The sequence below is a fragment of the Acinonyx jubatus genome, chromosome E4 (assembly GCF_027475565.1).
Source record: "Acinonyx jubatus isolate Ajub_Pintada_27869175 chromosome E4, VMU_Ajub_asm_v1.0, whole genome shotgun sequence".
Lineage (NCBI taxonomy): Eukaryota > Metazoa > Chordata > Mammalia > Carnivora > Felidae > Acinonyx > Acinonyx jubatus.
Genome location: NC_069395.1, coordinates 46,976,732 through 46,999,431, shown reverse-complemented (window position 1 = coordinate 46,999,431; position 22,700 = coordinate 46,976,732). Strand labels below are relative to the sequence as shown.

Sequence of the window (22,700 nt, the reverse complement as noted above, 5' to 3'; positions counted from 1 at the left end):
TACTGACCTAGAGAAAATCAGAGAATGGGTCTCCTAATTCCCAGTTTCTGCCCTGAGTGGGCAGAGTAGGCTCCTTGGGAATCTGGCACTCTCCATTTAGAGGCTCTTGTTCTTTCTCTAGCTGGCTGCTGGCCATAGAAATCACTGTATGTTGACTCAGTATTGACTTTGGGAATTTTGAAGAAGTTTTTGCTAATGTCTTGGCTGGAAATATGTGTTCTCTATCTCTCTTTCTCTTTTTTTTTCTTTTTTTACTACTTTGCCATGATCATTTTCAAGAATTGTTTAAAAGTCTATTTTCCCACATTATATCCTCCCAGTCTGCTCCCTCTCACCTCTGTGAACACTGTAGAAAGAAGCCCACATTCCTCTGAAAGGTCTGGTTCAGAGGTGAGGCAAGGCTAGACAGCTTGCATAGGGCACACCACATGATCTGGAGAAGACAGGGGCTCTCCAACCTGTGGTGCGCATTCACCTTTCTCCCCTCTACCATTACAGGTCACTAACTCAAACAACTGTCCTTCAGATAAAAACTGCAAAGGACTCTTAAGAACAGAGTGACGTAAAAAAAAAAAAAAGCTGTTTGGCCAACTGTTTTCTCAGGCACACTTAAGAAAATAATTATGTAAGCTACTTTAAATTCAGGAATGTAGAGAGTCTTTTTTAGAGCCCGGAGGTTACACAGCTAACCATAGGAAATGACAGGAGGAGAGGAAATGCATGTTTCCCTACAATATTTTCTCTTATAATCAGACTGAAGAGGGGGAAAAGCATACTTTGGGAAGGCCAATCCATGCTTACAAAGCTCTCAACAAACGTTTATTAAGAACCAACTCCAGCAACATGCCTTAGGAAGGTCGGGGGATGTTAGCCTTGACCATCTTTAAACTTTACCCACGGCTCATCAACCTGTGCCTGCCAAGCCTTGTAATTTGCCAGGCCCCAACTTGCTTTCTTCTTTCAAGACTACATGCCTTTGCATTTATATAGAGCTTAATGTGTTCTAAGCACTATGTGTATGTATGGATACATCCATGTGCATACAGTATTGATATATAGTTCTATAACCAAGCACCATTATATATTTAATATGTAATAAATTATATACTTAATAAATACATAAAATAAGTAGCTTTTAATCTATACCTTATGTACTAAACTGTATAAAAGTATAATTAAATAATTATAATAATTAAATACATAAATATATAATATATACAAATAACATAAATCTATATAAATCTATAAATATTTATATTTATATATAAATCTATATTAAATATATAATTATATCTAAATATATTTAAAATACATGTATATGTAATATACATTATATATTATACAGCTATATAAATAAAATTAACTCATCTAATCATATGAGATATTATCTCCCTTTGATAGATGAGCAAATCGAGGCACAGAAGAGCTAAGTGATTTGACCAGGATAAAACAGATAGTAAGGGACAGAGCTGGCATTTAAACACCAAATAGCCTGGCTTCAAATGCCAAGGGATTAAATCACTATGTTCACTGTTCAATCTATTCAAAATCACCTACTAATACGCAGCCATCCCTGGCTTCCTCCCCCAACACAGTCTGTCTTTATTCTGTCTTCCTACCATACTCTGCACATTCCTCATTGATGCTTATCTCACTGGATGGTGGTTTCATTTCATCACGTTCACATCTCCTAAGCCTGCTTCCTATTTCCACCCCTACCTCACCTCCACCCCACAGAAAGACAACTGAGGGAAAAGCCTCCTGTGTCTTGGTCTTTCTTATATTCCTCGCACAGAACACAGTGGCTGGTACACAGGGCACTTCCATAAACATTTGCAAGAGGGATGAACGAAATAACTTCAAAAAGTCAACAGAACTGTGGGCTGTGTCTCTCTTGGCACTGGATTAAGACATACAGAAGACATGCTTCCATAAGCAGCTCAAGGAGTCGGCAGAGAGTGAGTAACTAGAGTGTCCTCAGGCACCTGGGCTGCTCTGATTGCATGAACTGGTCAGGTGGCCCTTTGGGCTTGAGCTGGTTTCTAAATCGGTATACCCTCATTCAATAAGTATACCCTATGTATTAACTCTGTAATTAGACATGCATAACCAGTATTCCTGACCTATAGGATTTTAGTGTATGGGGAGAGGGAGGGAGGTGAGCAACTGAATGATTTAAATGATTCAGTCCCAATGAATACCACAGATAATTATCTTAGGAGTTTGGAGAAGAAGGAGGTCACTTGGGATAGCAATGGTTAGGGAGGTGAGACTTAAGGACTTAAGGCAGGTTTGAGTGAAGAAAGCAATTTGAAGTCATTCCAAGAATGAGCAAAAACAGAGCCTCTCCCAATAAGAAATTAATACATTAACCAGTCTCTGCATACTTGTCCACCAGTTGTTTACATTTCTCACTGTAAACTATTAAATTAGTTTCTTATAAAATTCAAAATCCAATGTTTGCTCTGTAGTAATAATTTTTCTAAGGCTTTAGTGTTCCTAAATTATTGAAATTTCAGAAACGCAGCAAACCTAGCATTATAAAGAGAATAAAAACCCCAAGACTATTCCTGTTGACCTTTCATTGCTTCAGCCCTAATTGTTTGAGGATTATTTGAGACAGATCCTCCACAGAGGTTTAATTTATTACTAAGCACGTAATTTTGGAACAGTTTGGACGTCCCAATAGTTTTCTGAGTTCACTCCCTCATTCTCCCTTCTCTGCTATTCCTTTCAGATTTCATATCTTCCTTCATCTTCCCAGAAGTTTTGTTAGACCTGCCAGTGGGATCCAAAGTCATTGCCTCACTGAGAGCAACAACAGAGATTAATGTCTTAATAGTATTTACTGTGATACCTCAACCAAAGTCTATAAATATCAAAACAATAAAAAGATTAGGATAAGAAGTAAAAGGGAAAACAAAATTTTCCTCTTTAAAACACAAACATTCAAACAAACAAAGAAATAAAATTCCAGAATAAAGAGATTTTTATCTGACATAGGGTTGAAAAATAATCCTGTTATGTTGCTTACTTGGTTGAAAATAAAAGGAACCTCTTTCTTCTCTCCCACTCTGATAGAGGATATGGGGAATGTTGCTGTTCCTAGAGTTTCATCCATGACATAATTGGCATCCATTAATGTGACCTGTAGACATTAAAAGGTAAAGCACAAGAACACAATTTCTCTTGGATCTTTGGAAATTATATCTAAAATCTCCACCACAATCAATAAATGAAAGTCTTCAAATGATCTTTAATAATCATTTGAGGTCCTCAACATTCAGCTTTGTTATAATACTTTGTCTTTTCTTTCAGACACATTTGCTACTAAAATAATAATTTTTTTTCATTTTCCTGATTGACATCTTCATTATCATGTTTTCAAAAATGGGACTTTATCCCCTCTCAGGGGAAATGCTATTCTGGAGTATGAGAAATAAATTATGTAGAAAACCCATGCAACCATTTTGGAAATGATCTATTTTAACTTCATTGAAAGTTAATGATTTTAAGTTAGAAGCCTTAAGTTACCTTAAAGTTACAATCAATTGACAATAGGATTATTCTGTTATACTTGGACCTTTCTCTTTATAACACAAAACGTTTTCTCCAAAGCACTCAAGGAGGATAAACGATTCTTCCCAGCCCTACCTAACTCTTGTGTTTTCCACTGGACCTTCCCATCACCCGGGCGGGGGGGGGGGTGGTGTCACATCACCTGGGGGGCACCATCTGGAGCTTAGTATGCCATGCTGCACAGCTGGACTCCAACTACACCCAACTGAAGAGAAGGGACAAAGCTCAGGCACCAACTTCAACATGAATTATGACCATTGAACAGTCCACAAATGATTCACTGACCTCCAAAACATTTTCCTGATTAGGATCCAAAATAAATTCAAAGGTCTCATTCCACACTGGGTTTATGTCATTATTGAAGTGTCTTGTTCTCTTCCTGCTGTCAGGGGTTGAGGAGATGAAAAGTTCCACATAGGGATCTGGGGTATCAACTATAGACAGCAAACACAAGGGAGAAGGATACAAAGATGTGATTCATAATTCCTAATTTGTTTTTACTGTATGCTCTGTCAGATTATTTTTAATGAATCTGCCATCATATATTCAAAATGTCTGAGACAAGATACTACATAACAGAAGAACATCACAGGTTATATACTTCTTACACATTATGTCCCTGCCCTTCACAACAGTCCTGTGGGAAGGAATCGTTTATTAGGTGCTTTACTCAGAATTCTTCTGTCCACTTTAGGACATGTTCAGTCAACATGTCAGTCCAACTGCTAAATGATGAGAGCAATCTCACCCAGCCAACTACAATATAACCGTCACCCCAGGACTCTGATGGTGACAAGGTCATGGGTTCAGGATCATAGTCTACAACAGAAAAAAATTATCCTAATTACTTTCTTTGCCAAACAATGACAGTCAGTGTGAGATAAATATTGTAGTTATAGGATTGCCTTGTATAGCTGTACAGGCTGCACACTGAACAGCACCTATATTAGTAATCCATGTATGTTTCTGTATTTATTATAGCAGTACTCAATCAGATGGAAGTGGGTGTCTCAAGGAAGTCACAGCTTTTTCTTTTCTTTTTTTTTTTTAACTTTTTTAAATGTTTATTCATGTTTGAGAGACAGAGCACAGGCAGGGGAGGAACAGTGAAAGAGGGAGACACAGAATCTGAAACAGGCTTCAGGCTCTCTCAGCACAGAGCCCAACATGGGGCTCGAACTCACAAACCATGAGATCATGACTTGAGCCAAAGTCAGACGCTTACTTAACCAACTGAGCCACCCAGGTGCCCCAGGAAGTGACAGCTTTTTCTACTGTACATAAAGACTTGCTTGAGTCAGGGCATGATGTGGGTACCATTTTAAATAGAAAGAAACAAAGGTACTATTTAAATTTCTTCCCACTATATATACACTTAACAACAAGGCAACTGACTAAGCCGTGGAAACATTGATCACTCCCTCCTTAGTGGTTCCACTGAATCTTCCACGTCTTACAGCATTGCACACACTACATTTCATGGATGTAATTACACATTTATCTTTTCCTACAAGACTGTCAACAGCTTGAGGGCAGCCATCAAGTCTGACTCAACTTTATCTCTTTAGAACTTAACAACCATCACAATATTCATAGGTCTCCTAACTTAAGGACTTGACTTTTCTCTTTAACACATCCTTTCCCAAGTGGCCATTGTAATTCATAACCACAAAAACCAACAGTTGAGTAATGCCTGCTAGGATCTCTGTTAAGCACTGTACACACATAAGTCTCATTCAAATCTCCCAACAGTACTACAAGGTAAGTGCTCTGTTGAGACAACAGGAACTGAGGGATGTTAAGCAATCCGTCTACTATCGTCCAGCTGGTAAGTCTCAGGGGAAGTTCTGACTGCAACAGTCTTTCATTTAATGACATCATGCTCCTAAGTTCTAAAGATGATATCATAAGGTAGGCATTGCTATAGAAAGTAGAGTCATGGAAAAGAAGAGGGAAGGAGAAAGAAAGGGAGGGAGGGAGGAAGAAAGTGGCACAGATGTCCACATAAAAAGATATAAAAATTGAGAACAAAGGAAAAGCAAAAATAATAGTTCTCAAATGATTGCTTTTCAAAGAAATTAAAAAAAAAAACCTTTGTCTTTCAACAATAGTTATGGCCATCAAACAATTTAATCAGTGCCCTTCACTTAATTTTTAAACGCTGTTCATAGTTTTATGTGGTGATCACATTTTTAAAAGCCTTTTTATGGTAAAGAGGAAAGATTTGTGAATGAGGTATAAGCATTTGGAATTGTCTTTTATTTAATTTTCCCATTTGGACCTCATGCATTGATAGTTAAGGGCAGCTGAGTCTCAAAAGTAAGAGTGTAATATAAATGCCTAGGGTTCTACTGGGCACCTGACTGGCTCAGTTGGTTAAGTGTCTAACTTCAGCTCAAGTCATGATTTCACAGTTCATGAGCCCCACATCGGGCTCTGTGGTGAGAGAATGGAGCCTGCTTCAGATTTTTTGTCTTCTTCTCTCTCTCTCTGCCCCTCCCCCACTTGCAGTCTCTCAACCAAAATTAGATAAACATTAAAAAAAGAAAAACCTGCAGACCCCTGACCCTCATTTCCTAAGACCTATGATCAGCAGAGAACTTAGAAATGTGCAGTTTTAAAAGTTTAGTTATTTTTGAGAGAGAGAGAGAGAGAGAGAGAGAGAGAGAGAGAGCGCGCGCATGCTCACACACATGAGTGGGGGAGGGGCAGAGAGAGAGGAGACAGAGAATCACAATCAGGCTCCATGCTGACAGAGCAGAACCCAATGTGGTGCTCAAACTCACAAACCGTGAGATCATGACCTCAGCTGAAATCAAGAGTCGGATGCTTAACCAATTGAGCCACCCAGATGCCCCAGGAATCTGCATTTTAAAATAAATATTCTAGCTGATACTGATGTAGGTCATCTTCTGTTCACACTTTCGATACCCTGTTTTAGAGAAAAGGGAAATAGGTAGTTATTGGAATTTTATTTATTATTTATTTTTATGGAGGTATAATTGGCATATAATATTGCATAAGTGTAAGGCAGACAAAGTGTTGGTTTGATACATTTACATATTGCAGTTTCTAACCCAGTGCTTGTATCTCTCAACCAGACCATGGAAGACAAACTAGAAAACAAAAGTACTGAGCAGGAGGGAAGCCAAGGGGAAACAGGCCAAAGCAGAGGCGGGCAGGCTACAAGGTGACTCTTCCCACCTCCTCAACCAGGAGATGTTGCTTTTCCTTAACCATGTTCTTGCCACAGCACCAGCGCTCAAGACGGCAAATCAGAAACAAAACTACAGGTTAGAATAGCAGGTGGTGGAAGGCCATAAAGAAAAATATCTTCCCTCTTTTGAGAAGTCAACACGTGATTTAAAGGAGACGATTCAACTGGTCCTTCACCTTAAATGTGCAAAAATGGAGCCCCTTCATTAGCCCATAGGGCAGGTTCTTTCTCATGGGGCTGATGCTCTTTTCTGTTTTCCCCAAACACTAGAACACACAAAACCAGGCAAAAATCAATCTAGAAAACAAACAGTGTCCGGGAAGAGGAGGCATGCAAATGGTAAACATCATTCATTCGCTCAACAAATATTTGAGTGCCTACTCTACGCCAGCAACTACCTGTCAAGAAGCAGTTTGGCTTTACCAGGCCACCGAGCATGAAACTGAAGATCTGGACTGTGGAAGTGACTCAAATGCTAAGAGCCTAATTTGAGAAGCAAAGGTAAACGGGAGACAAGCAGATACACTACGCCCATGACTAGTAGCTCAGTCACTCGGATTATTACACACAAATAAAGTCAAATCGTAGGTGGAGAAATTGCCTTTGAGGCTTGGTCTTCCTCTGAATCTGAGGAAAGGAGGGAGAGGTTTTCTTGGGCCAAATGAGGAAGAGAAAGCAGAAAATTAAGTTCCTTGGGAGAAACCCAAGAATAAGAAAAGAATGCAGCAAACTGAAATAGCCTAAGTCAGTCAGGGATATAACCATCTTCCAAGCCATCCTGGACGCTCAGTTCAGGTCATACACCCTGGCAAATTCTAACTCTGAAAAAATGATAAAGAAAATACCGTGCGACAGGATGCCGATGCTACATTTATACGTCAAAACAGGGACAGACCTCCTTTAAGAAAACCAGAACCCAGTTTAAAGCTGTCACTTTGGATTCTTCTTTTCACTTTTCCCCAACATCAATAGTCTACAACCTCTGTCAAGAGTGGTAGTTGTTTTAGTTTCTCCTCTCGCTTCATTAGCGAGAGACCTCAGTTAAGATGTCAAAGGGTGCTGGACAGTGGAAAACCACCGACAGCTGCAAACTTTGATAGTGCAGTCGGCATCACTGCTAATCTTTGCAAGCTGAGAAACATCTGGCAGTGGCAGGCACTGCAAGATGAAAAAGAATTTTAGGATGCTAGTTTCAAATTGGATTATGCTAATCACACAGCTCATGCCCTTTATATAATCTATAATCTTCATTAGCACCATAGTGCATAGAAGCTTTTTTTTTTTTTAATGTTTATTTATTTTGGGGGGAGAGAGAGAGCGAGCACTAGCGGAGGAGGGATCGAGAGAGAGAGGGAGACAGAGAATTCGAAGCAGGCTCCAGGGTCCGACCTGTCAGGACAGAACCCGGCACAGGGCTCGAACTCACGAATCACAAGATCGTGACCTGAGCCAGAGTCAGACGCTAAACCGACTGAGCCATCCAGGCGTCCCACACACGGAAGCTTTGAAAAGGGAAAGCAGTCCAGTTCGACAGCACAACTTAGCCACGTGCTTGAGAGAAGTTCCTAGATATGCATTCAAGGGAGAAAGAAGTCAAATGTAGGAAAAGAAATGTTTGGGTTTCTTTCTCCTGTATACTTAGTTCATGGTTTTGTGAATTGATGCCTGTAGGGTAACTGGATGCTGAGTCAATGATTCAGCTTCGCCTTGATTGGTTCCAGCAAAACAGGTGGTAAAGCAAAGATGCAATGTGTGGGCAAAGACTTCCTCTCATTGCATCCTTTTATCTAAATTCTGACAAACAAAAATGCAAGGGGTGTGGGATACAGATCTTTTTCTGCTCCCATAAAGATGACATGAAACTACATGCACCTGAAATAGCTTCAGAATTCCAGGGTTGTAAAACTTCTCATAAACTTTAGTAGTTTAAGGAGTGCCTACCTAAATTAATAACAGGCCCATCTGCCACTTCAGCTTTGTCTGAACAAAATATTATATGATTCATGATAGGGGCTGATGGCAGCTTCTGTACTCTGTAAGTTCTATTTTAAATATTCTCCATTTGCTTTCTCATATCCACTTTGCTCAGCAACTTAAACCCTTTGCTCTAAATGAAGGTGACTCATAACCTGATACAAAACAGCCAAAAAATCCCCAAAAGAATAATCCCCCCAAATTCCCAGTCAAAATATCATTTTCCAAATAGCTATTACTATTGATGGTGAACTTAAGGTAGTGTTTCTCAAAATTTAGTCCCCTAAAATATCTTCACAGCATCGTCTGGAGTGTTAAAAATGCACATACTTTGCGTCTTCAGTCAGAGCTCAGGCTTGGAAATCTGCATTTTTAACAACTTGACCAGGCGGTTCTTAGGTACACAATTTAGAAAACTGTGGTTTAAGGTATATGATTAGAATCAACTAAAGAACAATAATATAAAGAACACAGACAGAAAAGTAGAAATATTTTGGCACTGAGACGTCAACAGGCTTACTGGCCGTCTGTCATGGAGTCATGCTGCCCATAGACTATATTAAGCACAATCCAGTAATTCACTTCCGTTTCTTTCCAGCCATTAAAGACCTTTTCAAGTAGCCACATGAAAACAAATCCAAGAATAAAGTATGCGGGGTGTGTTAGCAGGCAACGTATATAAGGTGATAGACTGAATATTCAAGCATTCTGCTTCAGTTACCACCAAAATAGGAGTACCATAAGACCAAAAATTAAATAGTAATTTGTTGAAATAAATGCTTCTGCATATCGCTTTCAGCTGTCATCACTCTTTGAAATATGTGTGATTTCATGATAAAGGTAATTATATGGAGCACTTAAAGCTTTTCAACTTAAAGGTTTAAAAACTTAAAGGTTTTATGATTACCAAACTTTCACTCCCCAGGTTCTATGCTGGCTGAGTGACTAGCCAGGAAAGTGATTGTTAGCCTCACCGTAAATGTACAAATTGCAAGGGCCATTTGGTTCTTTTTTACCGTAAAGTTTTTGTTGAAGGATAAGATATAGGCAGAAGAGTTAGAAGATCATTGCTACAGTCTGTTGAGTTTTCATAAACTGAACTCACTCACAATATCACCACTCAGATCAAGATACAGAACGTTACCAGCACTCCGGAAGCCTCCCTCAAATCCCTCCAGCAGGGTGACCAGTGCCCTGCCTTCTATCGGCATAGAATATTTTTACCTGCTTTTTATCAGTAGAATCAATAGCACAATATGTACAACTGAGCCACCATTAAGTATGTGAGATTCATCCACAGTAACGTGTAAAATATGTTCGTTATTATTGATGGAAACTATTCCACTGTATTCCATAAAATGTTTATCCATTTCACCGTTAATGGACATTTGGATTATTTCTAATTTGTGATATTACCAGTGGTGCTGCCATGAACATTCTGGATGTGGCTTTTGTTGTGTACATATGTATGTTTCTGTTGCAAAATTCCCAAGAATGGAATTCCTTAGGTATGAAATTATTACACTATTGTACACGCTGATGTTAATAGTCATACAGCAGCACATCCTTCCAATACTTAATATTGTCAGTCTTTTAATTTTAAACATCTGGTGGATGTATGATGGTATCTCAGTGTGGATTTATTTCACACATCTTGGATGATGATGAGGTTGAATACCTCTTCTTTTTATTGGTCAATTGGTGATTCTCTGGAATGAAGAGCATACTCAAATCCTTTGTCCATTTCTTTCCATTGGGTTGCTTGTTTTTTAGATTAATTTATGAGTACTTTACATATTCTGGATGAGTCCTTTGACAGACATACATAGGTTGCAGATATATTTTCTCAATTTAGGGTTTCCATCTTTTCACTATTTTAAATGATGTCTTTTGATCAAAATAAATGCCGAACTTTGATATAGTTCAGTGTGTCCAACTGTTTTCTTATAATTCAGGTTTTTTGTCTTTTTTTTTTATTTTAGAGAGAGAGTGAGAGACGGTGTGCATGTGTGTGTGTGTGAGTGGGGAGGGGAGTGGGGATGGAGGTGCAGAGTGGGGAAGAGAGAGAGAGAATCTTAAGCAGGGCTCAATCTCACGACCCTGGGATCATGACCTGAGCCAAAATCAAGAGTTAGGTGCTAACTGACTGAGCCACCCAGGCTCCCCTGCTTTTTGTCTTTTAAGAAAACCTTAGCTATTCCAGTGTCATAAAATAGTTTGCATTGATGTCTTCAAAAATCTTACTGGTTTTACTTTTTCTTTTTAGATCTAAATTGGAATCAATTCCTGCGTATGGTGTGAGGGGAGTGTTATGATTTTTTTCATAGGGACTCGGGATCATTTACTGGAAACACTGCCTTTAATCCTAGCATGGCAATGTAACTTTTGCATTAATCAAGAGGTCACATAAATGCAAGTCTGTTTCTGGATTTTTATTGGTTTATTCGTCCATTAGTCTATTCATTTACTCTTGCACTAATGCCACTCTGTCTTAATTATCCTAGTTTTATAATAAATTGATGTCAGGTAGTATATGTTGTCTTTCTTTAATTCCTTCGGTTATTCTGGCAGATATTTTATTTCAACACTTCATAGATGTCATTCTGTTATCTTGTGGTTGCTTTTTTAAATGTCTTTTTTCCTCTGGATACCTTTAGAACATTTTTTTTCTTTCTCTTTAGTTCCCAGCAATTTTACTGCAATATGCGTAGGGTTGGTATTCTTTGTACTTATCCTTGAGTTCATAACCTACACACACACACACACACACACACACACACACACACACACCCTTTCTCCTTCCCAGTGCTTTCTATCATGCCCTAGATATTCCTTATGTTTTCCTCTATAGTTTATTTCCCTTTTTGTTCTCTGTGTTTCAGTCTGGATATTTACTACTAACCTATTCTGTTAATTAATTGCCTCTTCAGATGTGTCCAAACGACATCAAACCTATCTATGGAGTTTTTAATTTCACTTCTTGTTTTTAGTTGTAATTCTTCCATTTTATTCTTTCCTATGTATCTGGATCCCTGGTAAAATTCTCCATTTGTCATCTGTTTTCTCGAACATATTAACCATAATTATTTTATATAATCTGTGCAGATCTATTTATTTTTCTTGATCTTAGTCTTTGGTATACCTGGTGATTCTTGGCTCAATGCCAGACCTTTCTATGAAAAATGGGAAGGGACTTAGATCTACCTCCACAGAAGCCCCATCTTATCTTCCGGAAGGCAGTCAGGGAGAATAGGATGGATCTCCTGAACTTAATCAAAAATGGAACTGACTCCAATCTTTGTAAGGTTCAGCCTACCTCTCGTTCAGTCCCACTGAAACTTCTCAACTGAGAGCCCAGGGTGTTTCGAAGGCCCCTTTTCATTTGGAAGTTCTGAATTCCATTTTTTTTCCCTCTTAGCACTGTGATGCTGCCAATATCTCTGCTTTGTTTTGGGGGGTATTTTATGTTTGCTCCTCAGCCTGTTGCCCCACGCAGATTAAGACTTTGTTTAGTGCACATGGTGAAGGCGCTGACTTTCAGCTTCTCTGAGTTTCCCTTCTCTCAGACGCTCTGCCCCTCAAATTCTAACTGGCTTGTCTCGGAAATGCAGTTTTTGTGTCCCCAAATCCTTTGAGATTGTCAGAGCTCTGGTGGATTGTCTGCCTCTTCACTACTTGGCTACTTCCTACATCCTCGTGACCCCCCCAAACCCACCTAAATCCAGCAGTGGATTGAGGGGGGAAAGATGGCTTGTAGAACACTGAGGCCTACTTCAATGACTTCTCTCCTCTGAGATTTTGGTCCCTCAAATCCCAGTTGACTCAGCAGTTTTCAATCTTTCAGACATTCTTTAAATTAATTTAACCTGTGTCTTATAAGTTGCACTCAGAGGAAATGAATGTTCTGCTATTAGTTGCTTCAGCATAGTCCAATGACTACTGAGTCATTAACTTGACCAAACATATACTAATCCCTATTCCTTTTATTTCCATTCTTTACATGACTGCCCAACACTTATTACATTTCTCAAGTCACCCACCCTATCCGCTACTCCTCATCTGAGGGTACAACTCAGGCTCATACTTCACTGAGAAAACAAAAGGAGAGGATTAGATGGATTCATTCAATTTCTCTTCCCTATACTTCACAACTGTAAAACCATATTTATAATTAGAAAATGCATTTATTCATACTTAAGTTCTTCCTTCATGTCTTAGAAGAACAAGTATCCATACATTCTTCTCTCAATGTCATACTATTCTACCTCCTCTCAGATATTTCTCATTTATCCCCAGACCCAAATTTAACCTGTAAACATTTGCTTTGCCCTGGCTACACCTTCGCAACCTATAAACAAACACTGATCATCAAAAAAAATAAATAAATAAACAGGAGTGCCTAGATGGCCCAGTCAGTTAAGCAACCAACTCTTGATTTTGGCTCAGGTCATGATCTCAAGGTTCACGAGTTCGAGCCCCGCATTGGGCTCTGTGCTGACAGTGGGGAGCCTGCTTGAGATTCTCCCTCTCTCTCTGCCCCTCCCCTCCTCACATTCTCTCTGTCTCTCTCAAAAATAAAGAAATAAACTTAAAAAAATAAAATAAATTCATTATTTTTGCTAATTCCTCAAGATCTTTCCTACCCTCATGAAAGAGTTTAGAAAAATAAATGCAGTCTATACTTGCAGCTTCTAATCCCATCATCTTGTAAAATTCCGACCCATTATGCTCCACCTTTTCTATGACATAGTGCTATTCTCCCTATTGTAACTTTTTTCCTCAGCTTTACTGAATTATACTAGACATATAACACTATGTAAGTTTAAGGTGTACAACATGATGATGTGATACACATATTGCCAAATGATTATCACAGTAGGGTTTGTGAACACCTCTATCATCTCACACAATTACCATTTCTTTTTGTGGTGAAACCATTGAAGATCTACTTTCTTAGCAACTTCCAAATATAGCATACGATATTGTTAACTACAATCACCATGTTGTAATTAGATCCACAGAACTTATTCATCTTATAACTGGAAGTTTGTTGCCTTTGACCACCATCTCTCTATTCCTGCCTCCCATCCCCCAGCTCCTGGCAAAAATCATGCCTCAATCACAGCTTCCATGGCGACTTGATGAATTTTTTTTTTCTCAATGCAGTACCCTTTACGCAAATAAATGATATCATTATTTGCAATTTCCTACCTACCTCTGTAAATGTTCCCTCAGTATATCTTGCCCTAAGTTTCCCCCTCAGCTCACCACTAAATTGTGGGCTTTCATTTCACATCTGTTACAAATCCTTCAAAGAATCCTTCAAAACAAAGTGAACCCCTTAAAAAATTAATGTTCATGTATTCAAAACCAACTTATAAAAGAATTATCAACTATTCATATTGTCTTTAAAAAACACACTCAATATGCACCCCTCAGGTCACATGACCCACATGAAGCCTGCAGTTTGATTAATCTCAGATCCTTTAAAGCCGATCATCTTCAAGGCTTAAATGGCAGTTGTGATACATTCATTTCCTCGATGCTGCAAGGAGGACAAATATGAGATTCTTGATTCCATGTCCATATATAACCTCTTGCCAAGTAATATATCTTTAAAGGCTTCCATCTTTCTTTAACCATTCTGAATCAATTCTTGAAGTCCTTGAATCCTTTCTTGGCTCTGGCTTCCACATAAATATGATTTTCTCCCTAATCTACATTCCTGAGGCCCTCTCTACTCTGAGACTTTGAATCTTCTTCTTGAATGCCTTTGAAAAATACCTCACACTCAACATGTACAAAACAAGTTTATTCTCTTTCCACCCTTCTTTCCTTAGCTGCAAGACAAAAGAAAAACAAAGCAAAATGAACAAAAACCTGTTAATTTTTCCTGACTTTCAATGTCTTACTTGCACGGAACCATCACTACCAGCACCAGAGCTGGACACATGAGGGTCATTCTCTTTTCCTCACAGCTCCTGTATCCAATCTGCCTCCGAGTCCCACCTAGTCCACCTCTAACGTGGCTATCACGTCTGGTTCCTCAAGCCCAGTCAAAATATCGCCACCTCAGTTCAACTAAGCAGTGCCTCTCACCTGGGCTGTTCACATCATCTCCTAGCTGCTTGCTTCCCCCACATTCCAACCACTCTTCACAAAGCCACCACCACGATGTCTTTGGGAAACACACTTTTGTCTTTCACTGACTGACTCTGAGGGCAGGTCTATGCGTGGTGAGGAAGGGTCACAAGGGTGCCCCCGACCGGACCCCAGGTTCTCTTTCCAGTCAGTGACCCTCCTCGATTATACGCTGCAGAATCACCCCCACAAGTCAACATGTAGGCCACGTGGCATCTCTGGAAGCCAACATTTTGAACAATGCACACAGTCACCTTGATGGTGGAAGCATTTGTTCTGAGTAAGAAAACACGGCTTCTGTTTTGCTTGTGCACACCATTATGCTTTCCTTTGACATTTCACCTGATAACTAAATGCTAGTAAGGTGTTGTCCTTGTCCTAAGAATATTCAAGGGTCCAAATACTGTACACATAAAGGATGAGCAGAAGGAGATGTTACCTGTATTTTTTCCTTATCCTGTTCATACATCTCTAGGCAACTAGTTCTGTTTTCTTATCAGGTAAAATTGGCTACTGTAAATCATATTCCCCAGAGGCCTCATCTATATACATCTGCATAAAACAGAAGTAATTCCACGTAAAGCTTCAACTTGCTGAGTTAGATATTATTATTCCCATCATGAAGGTGAGGAAACAGACTCAGAGACTTTTAGTAAGTTGAGCAAGGTTATTTAGAGATAGGATTTTAATCTAGGCTTTCTGAAAGCCAAATTCCTTGCTCTTTCAAATAATCCAACACTAACCCTTACCTATTTTTGCCTCTACTAAACTGTAAACTAAGTCTGAAACATTATAGGAATATATAAATATTACCGAAGTAATGGATAGTGGGCTAGCCCTGAGCAATACTGCAGAAAAGGTGACCTTTATTTTAGGCACAGCAATCTCCCCACTCTTAACTTCTCTCTGCTCTTGCCTAATATGTCTCAACCTTCCTGGAGCTTTGTCCCACCCCATTCATTTGTATTTTAATATGAGTCAATGCCAGTCATTTCTTCCCAGTGCATTTGCATTTAACCTTTACTTTCAAGTTCTAAACGCAGTAATAATAATAATAATAAACCTTTGACTCTCATCTGGCCACCCTTAATACCTTCAAGGAATCGGGTAGAGTGTCAAGGGACTTGTTTATAGATAGCAGTCCCTGCTTCTTCCAGAACAGGCTCAAAATTGGAATGGTCATGGCTATAGATGCTGAAGGGCAGTCCCTGAAAACTGCTGGAAATACAGAAGCTAGAAAAGTTAGTGAAGAATCCAATATAGTTTAGTAAAACAGAACTTTGGTAGTGATTCTGGATACATTGGACAGAGAAGAGAAAAGCCCTTGCAACAACAGCAGCATTGTCTACGTTCTCAAATAATCACAGAATACCTTATCCTTATTTGAAATTACAAAGCAGTTTTAGAGACCTCTGGGTGACTCAGTCGGTTAAGTGGCTAGCTGACTCTTGATTTCGTCTCAGGTCATGATCTCACAGTTCCCGAGTTCGAGCCCCACACTGGGCTCTGGGCTCCCAGTGCGGAGCCTGCTTTGTATCCCGTCTTCCTCTTTCTGCCCCTCCCCAACTTGGATGTGTGCATGCGCACATGCTCTCACTCTTTCAAAAATAAATAAATGTTAAAACAATTTGAAATTACAAAGCAGTTTTATTGAGTCTCCAATGTGAACTCTCCTTATTTTTTCATTTTCCTTTCTCTCACAGCCTCAGATCTACAAAAGCGCTTTCCCAGGGCACGTGTGTCCCTTTGTAAAGGGACATGAAACTGTCAGAATGTATCATCAGCCAAGAGGATGTCAGGAAGAAAGCCCAATAGCATCTCTGCACAACTGACTGGGTGCAGTTTGAAGTAACAATTGACTTAGTACATTAGTGAAGTGGTCTACCATCTGGCATATAGTAAAAATAACTTACTGTAAAGAATGTTGTTGGCACAAAAACAGACACATAGACCAATGGAATAGAATAGAAACCCCAGAACTAGACCCACAAACGTATGGCCAACTCATCTTTGACAAAGCAGGAAAGAACATCCAATGGAAAAAAGACAGTCTCTTTAACAAATGGTGCTGGGAGAACTGGACAGCAACATGCAGAAGGTTGAAGCTAGACCACTTTCTCACACCATTCACAAAAATAAACTCAAAATGGACAAAGGACCTGAATGTGAGGCAGGAAACCATCAAAACCCTAGAGGAGAAAGCAAGAAAAGACCTCTCTGACCTCAGCCGTAGCAATCTCTTACTCGACACATTCCCAAAGGCAAGGGAGTTAAAAGCAAAAGTGAATTACTGGGACCTTATGAAGATAAAAAGCTTCTGCACAGCAAAGGAAACAAGCAACAAAACTAAAGGCAACCAATGGAATGGGAAAAGATATTTGCAAATGACATATCAGACAAAGGGCCAGTATCCAAAATCTATAAAGAGCTCACCAAACTCCACACCCAAAAAACAAATAACCCAGTGAAGAAATGGGCAGAAAACATGAAAAGACACTTCTCTAAAGAAGACATCCGGATGGCCAACAGGCACATGAAAAGATGTTCAACGTCACTCCTTATCAGGGAAATACAAATCAAAACCACACTCAGATATCACCTCATGCCAGTCAGAGTGGCCAAAATGGACAAATCAGGAGACTATAGATGCTGGTGAGGATGTGGAGAAACGGGAACCCTCTTGCACTGTTGGCAGGAATGCAAACTGGTGCAGCCACTCTGGAAAACAGTGTGGAGGTTCCTCAAAAAATTAAAAATAGACCTACCCTATGACCCAGCAATAGCACTGCTAGGAATTTATCCAAGGGATACAGGAGTGCTGATGCATAGGGGCACTTGGACCCCAATGTTTATAGCAGCACTCTCAACAATAGCCAAAGTATGGAAAGAGCCTAAATGTCCATCAAGCGATGAATGGATAAAGAAATTGTGGTTTATATACACAATGGAATACTATGTGGCAATGAGAAAGAATGAAATATGGCCCTTTGTAGCAACATGGATGGAACTGGAGAGTGTGATGCTAAGTGAAATAAGCCATACAGAGAAAGGCAGATACCATATGGTTTCACTGTTATGTGGATCCTAAGAAACTTAACAGAAACCCATGGGGGAAGGGAAGGAAAAAAAAAAAAGAGGTTAGAGTGGGAGAGAGCCAAAACATAAGAGACTGTTAAAAACTGAGAACAAACTGAGGGTTGATAGGGGGTGGGAGGGAGGGGAGGGTGGGTGATGGGTTTTGAGGAGGGCACCTTTTGGGATGAGCACTGGGTGTTGTATGAAAACCAATTTGACAATAAATTTCATATATTAAAAAAAAAAAGAATGTTGATATTCACAAGAAAACAGAGAGAGATAAATGCAAAACAACCCAAAGCAAGCTAAAGGCCAATCTACAACAGAACTGAAATTTTCGTTGTTACCTACATTGCCTTTTTACTTAAATCTCTATGATAACTTCTTGGAAGGAAACAAAAATACCTTTGTTATCAGCATCTATGTTTGGAATATTTTTTAAAGATTTAGAACTTAGAATGTTTCTTGGCATCTGTTTAGGTAGGAGAGAAAGAGTAATTCTCCAGAAATTCTTATATATTATTATAAAACACATTAATTTATTTATATTATTAATGTTAGTTCTATGGGTTTAGTTGTATGTGTGCATTCTACCCTATACAAGAATAATTCTTATTTTTCATTAAAATAGGAACTCTCAGCCTTGACACTCTTGGTATTTTGGGTCCGATAATTCTTTGCTCTGAGATGCTGTCCCTGGCCTCTACACACCACATGCCAGAAGGGATCCCCCAATTGTGACAACTAAAAATGTCTCTAGATATTGCCCAAAGTGCCCTGTGCAGCAAAACTGATCCCCAGTTTAGGGTCAGTATACTCAAACAAGGCATTATCCTGGCTACCTGACATTTATTCACTAGCATAAACCATTAAAAAATAGCCAGATTCCTTAAATAATAGACATACCATGCCTGTAGACATACCATGCCAGCCTGATGTTTAAGACCTTTTATGACTTTTTTTCTAAACTGAAGTATCAAAAGTATTTAATAATAACAAATTAAAATTCTACTGAAGTTATAAAATCCGTCTCCATTCTAGCTGTGAAGTCTTCTGGGAAGTTTATTGCCAGCACTTTTCAAAATCAGTAACATCATACAGCCTAAACACACAATTATTGAGTGCATATCTTCTTGGGTTGGTTTTCCAGACTTATTCACACCTGTTTCATCTTATCATCTAGGCCATACGAAGCTCAGAGGCAAAGCTACTGTACAAGTAAACATCAGAGTGAGAGAGATTTAAGTTCTAGCCATAAAACCTAACAGCTGTGTGATTTGGGAACATTTACTTAATGTCTTTTTAAAAAATTGTGTATCTGTAAAATTAAAATAAAAACAGCATATATCTTCTAGGGTTACTAAAATGAATAAATGCAGTATGTTAAGTTCTATGAACTCCACTTAATAGTTTTGCTTATTTATTTAACACATATTGTGTATACTATGCATCAAGCCCCTTTCTAAATGCTTCATAATCTTATTTAATTCTTGTAAAAAAAAAAAAAAACCTATGAGGAAGGTATAATTGTTACCCCCATGTAACCACTGAGGAAATTGAGGCTTAGGAAAGCTAAGTAACTTACCCAAAATCATGGAGTTAATAAATAGAAGGGAGATTTGAATTCAAGCAAGCCAGTTCCAGAGTCCTTGCTCCAATCTCTAAGCCATGCTTCCTCTCTGGTATGAAATAGGCACTGAATAAAGTTATCTACCACACGTATTATGTTTATTTGTTTTGTACTTCTCAAGATAGCAGATGCTCAACATTTATTGATGAGGACATTAATAATGGAGCCTTGCTTGGGGCGCCTGGGTGGCTCAGTCAAAGCATCTTACTTTTTCATGATCTCATGGCTCATGGGTTTGAGCCCTGCATCAGGCTCTGTGCTGACAGCTCAGAGCCTGGAGCCTGCTTCAGATTCTGTGTCTCCCTCTCTGCCGCTCCCCAATTTTTTCACTCTCTCTCTCTCAAAAATAAATAAAAATTAAAAAAAGAATAATGGAGACTTGCTGGAAAAAACACTGGGTTCTATTTCTTTTAACATTTGTTCTCCAAAGTTAAAATTTCCAAGCTGTTATTTCATTTTGTAACTGCAGATTTGGATTCACCTTGTATATCAACTGAAAATAAATTTGTCTAGAATTTTATCTAAAATATTTCATAAAAAATATATTGATGCATCATGGGGAGTAAGAACGGAAAAGTACTTATGAGGAGTCAGTGAAATTTACAAAACTCCCAGACTATCCCTTGGCTGAGTTTAACTTAACTTCAATCTCTATGTCATAGAATTTTTATTTTTAAGAAATATTTTAAAATATTAAAATATGCTAAAATAGCATACGTGATAAATGTTTTCACATACATGCTCAAACTTTTAGAGCAGAATTATTCTCTTTGACATAAAAAGTTTAAGAGCATACTTTTCTGAGGAAACTTAAGAAACATTTAACTATTTTTTAAATTTTACTCCGTGAGATATTAATCACACATTTTCAATACAGAAGTGGTGATGTATGATTTTTGGCAAAGAGGATTTACTTAGCATAAGAAAAGAAGCCTGCATATCACTCAGTTTTTAAAAAGTTTTTAGAATGAAGATTTCCCTTCACTAAACATTAACATGCTGAAATATTTAACATGTAGAACATTAACATGTTGAAGTATTTTTGTGAAAAATATGAAAGTATTTTAAGACAAAGAAGTTCAAGTATAAGACATATGTGATAAAAAACTAAATTAAGGAGGTTCTATCACTGATAGTCTTGAAAAAAAGGAGAGAACATGTGGATTATGTCCCGACTAGTACCGGTGACGTACTCTTCATTTTGATAGGAATCTGCTTTCCTTATCTCACAAAAGCATTGCTACCAAATATACAACTGGAAGATGCTGTTAATCTTACTGAATAAATGTGGTGAAAATCTACCCAAGGACCAACTGATATTATCAAAATATATAGAACAGTATTTACAGTACTCATCAGACCTAAACACAAATATATACATATGAGTCACACACGCACAGAGATCTAATGACATTTAAATAGAGAAAAAAACGACTAACTGTCCTCCTAAAACCATTTGACCGTTTAATAAACTACATGAGTTAAATGAATGAAGAACAGTAGTTCTTTCCTAACACAACCTATTTCTCAACTTTGTAGAAAATACAAGATAAGAGATGAGAGATAGGCATGTTCTGGAACACTTTATTCATCTTGGAATTATCTTCCATAAAGAGGCCACTGGGAAATTGTTTCGTTATGCACAGAATTTTTTAAATCTTGGGTGGATACTCAAAAACATTCCAAAAATATTAGTAAACCGAAACTCATTCATCATAACTTAAGGGCTAAAGCCTAGGGAAATGTTTGATTCCATAAAAAACACACATATTTGGCCAATAGCAGTTCCATTTATTTATATACATATATATTTGAAACCCCATAATTAATCCAAGAGAAGGCTTATTATATTAATCCAAAGGTGTTATAAAATATATGTACCTTGAAACCCAGGAAAATTCTAGAAAGCTATGGATAGAAATAACAGACATTTATAATCTACAAAAAAATGGAGTATAAAATTATTTTTAAACTTCTCTCTTTAGTGAGGTAAAAAGAAGGCACTACCCAAGAAGAAAGGTATAATTACACATATTTACAAATATCATTTGTCTATTCCTTCATCCAAAATTCTGAGATCTTACTACTACCTTGCCAGTCTCAAGGCTAAACACCTATTTTCTAAAACATAAGATACAGGCCACAGTTTTATAAACACATGGTTAGACGCCTATGTGACAAGTGTTAAACAGAAGTCTGGACAGCTGGCAGAGGTGCACAGGAGTGAACTGTGCCCAAGTGCATTAGAGAAGACAACGGAAGTGCCATTCTACCATTTATTTCTTCTAAGCTGAAAAAAAGAAGGATCCGTTAATTTGCTCAACACAGAAACTCACAATGGAAATTTGTCTCCAAGGTGAAAAACTGAAAAATTATCCCAGTGCATGGACTATCCCAAAAGAATATTCTTTAGCTCACACAAAGATTATATTTAAGAAATAAATGTCTTCTCGGGGCACCTGGGTGGCTCAGTTGGTTGTGTGTCTGACTTGGGCTCCGGTCATGATCTCACGGGGTTCATGAGTTCGAGCCCTGCATCGAGCTCGCTGCTGTCAGTGCAGAGCCCGCTTTGGATCCTCTGTCCCCCTCTCCCTCTGCCCCTTCTCTGCTTGCACTCTCTCTCTCACAAATAAATAAATCTTAAAAAAGAAAGAAAGAAAGAAAGAAAGAAAGAGAGAGAGAGAGAGAGAGAGAGAGAGAGAGAAAGAAAGAAAGAAAGAAAGAAAGAAAGAAAGAAAGAAAGAAAGAAAGAAAGAAAGAAGGAAAGAAGTGTCTTCTTATGTTGGTATCTGAAATAATTTTAACAATAATAGATAATATCACTGAGGTCTTACTATGTGTCAGGCATATGAGTACTTCACATTAGTTAATGCATTGAATTCTCATAACATCTCTATGGTGAAAAAAGAAGACAGAGGAAAATTGCCCAACAACATGGGATGAGAGAGTAGTGTTTTGCCTCTGGAGACCATACTCTTTCATAAATATATTTGGCCTGTTTCCTAGGGTTTTGATCACTGTGATATTCACGAAGGTCTACCAGAGATAATATATTTTTATAGTAATTTCTACATTGCTCTTGCT

General features: G+C 38.4%; 1 protein-coding gene across 6 annotated transcripts in view; it reads right to left on the bottom strand.

The window, feature by feature from the left end:
* The window catches only part of PLA2G4A (phospholipase A2 group IVA), a 158,686-nt gene that overhangs the window by 85,702 nt on the left and 50,284 nt on the right, over positions 1 to 22,700 (bottom strand). For 5 of the 6 annotated variants that reach the window (XM_027074337.2, XM_053209800.1, XM_027074338.2 and 2 more), the window contains 2 exons: positions 3,865 to 4,013; positions 3,035 to 3,148 (listed from right to left, as the gene is read on the bottom strand). The exons of the other annotated variant lie outside the window; for it this stretch is intronic. In XM_027074337.2, the coding sequence (XP_026930138.1) occupies positions 3,035 to 3,148; positions 3,865 to 4,013 (263 nt within the window). The remainder of the gene's footprint in view (positions 1 to 3,034; positions 3,149 to 3,864; positions 4,014 to 22,700) is intronic. 6 annotated transcript variants of the gene reach the window in all.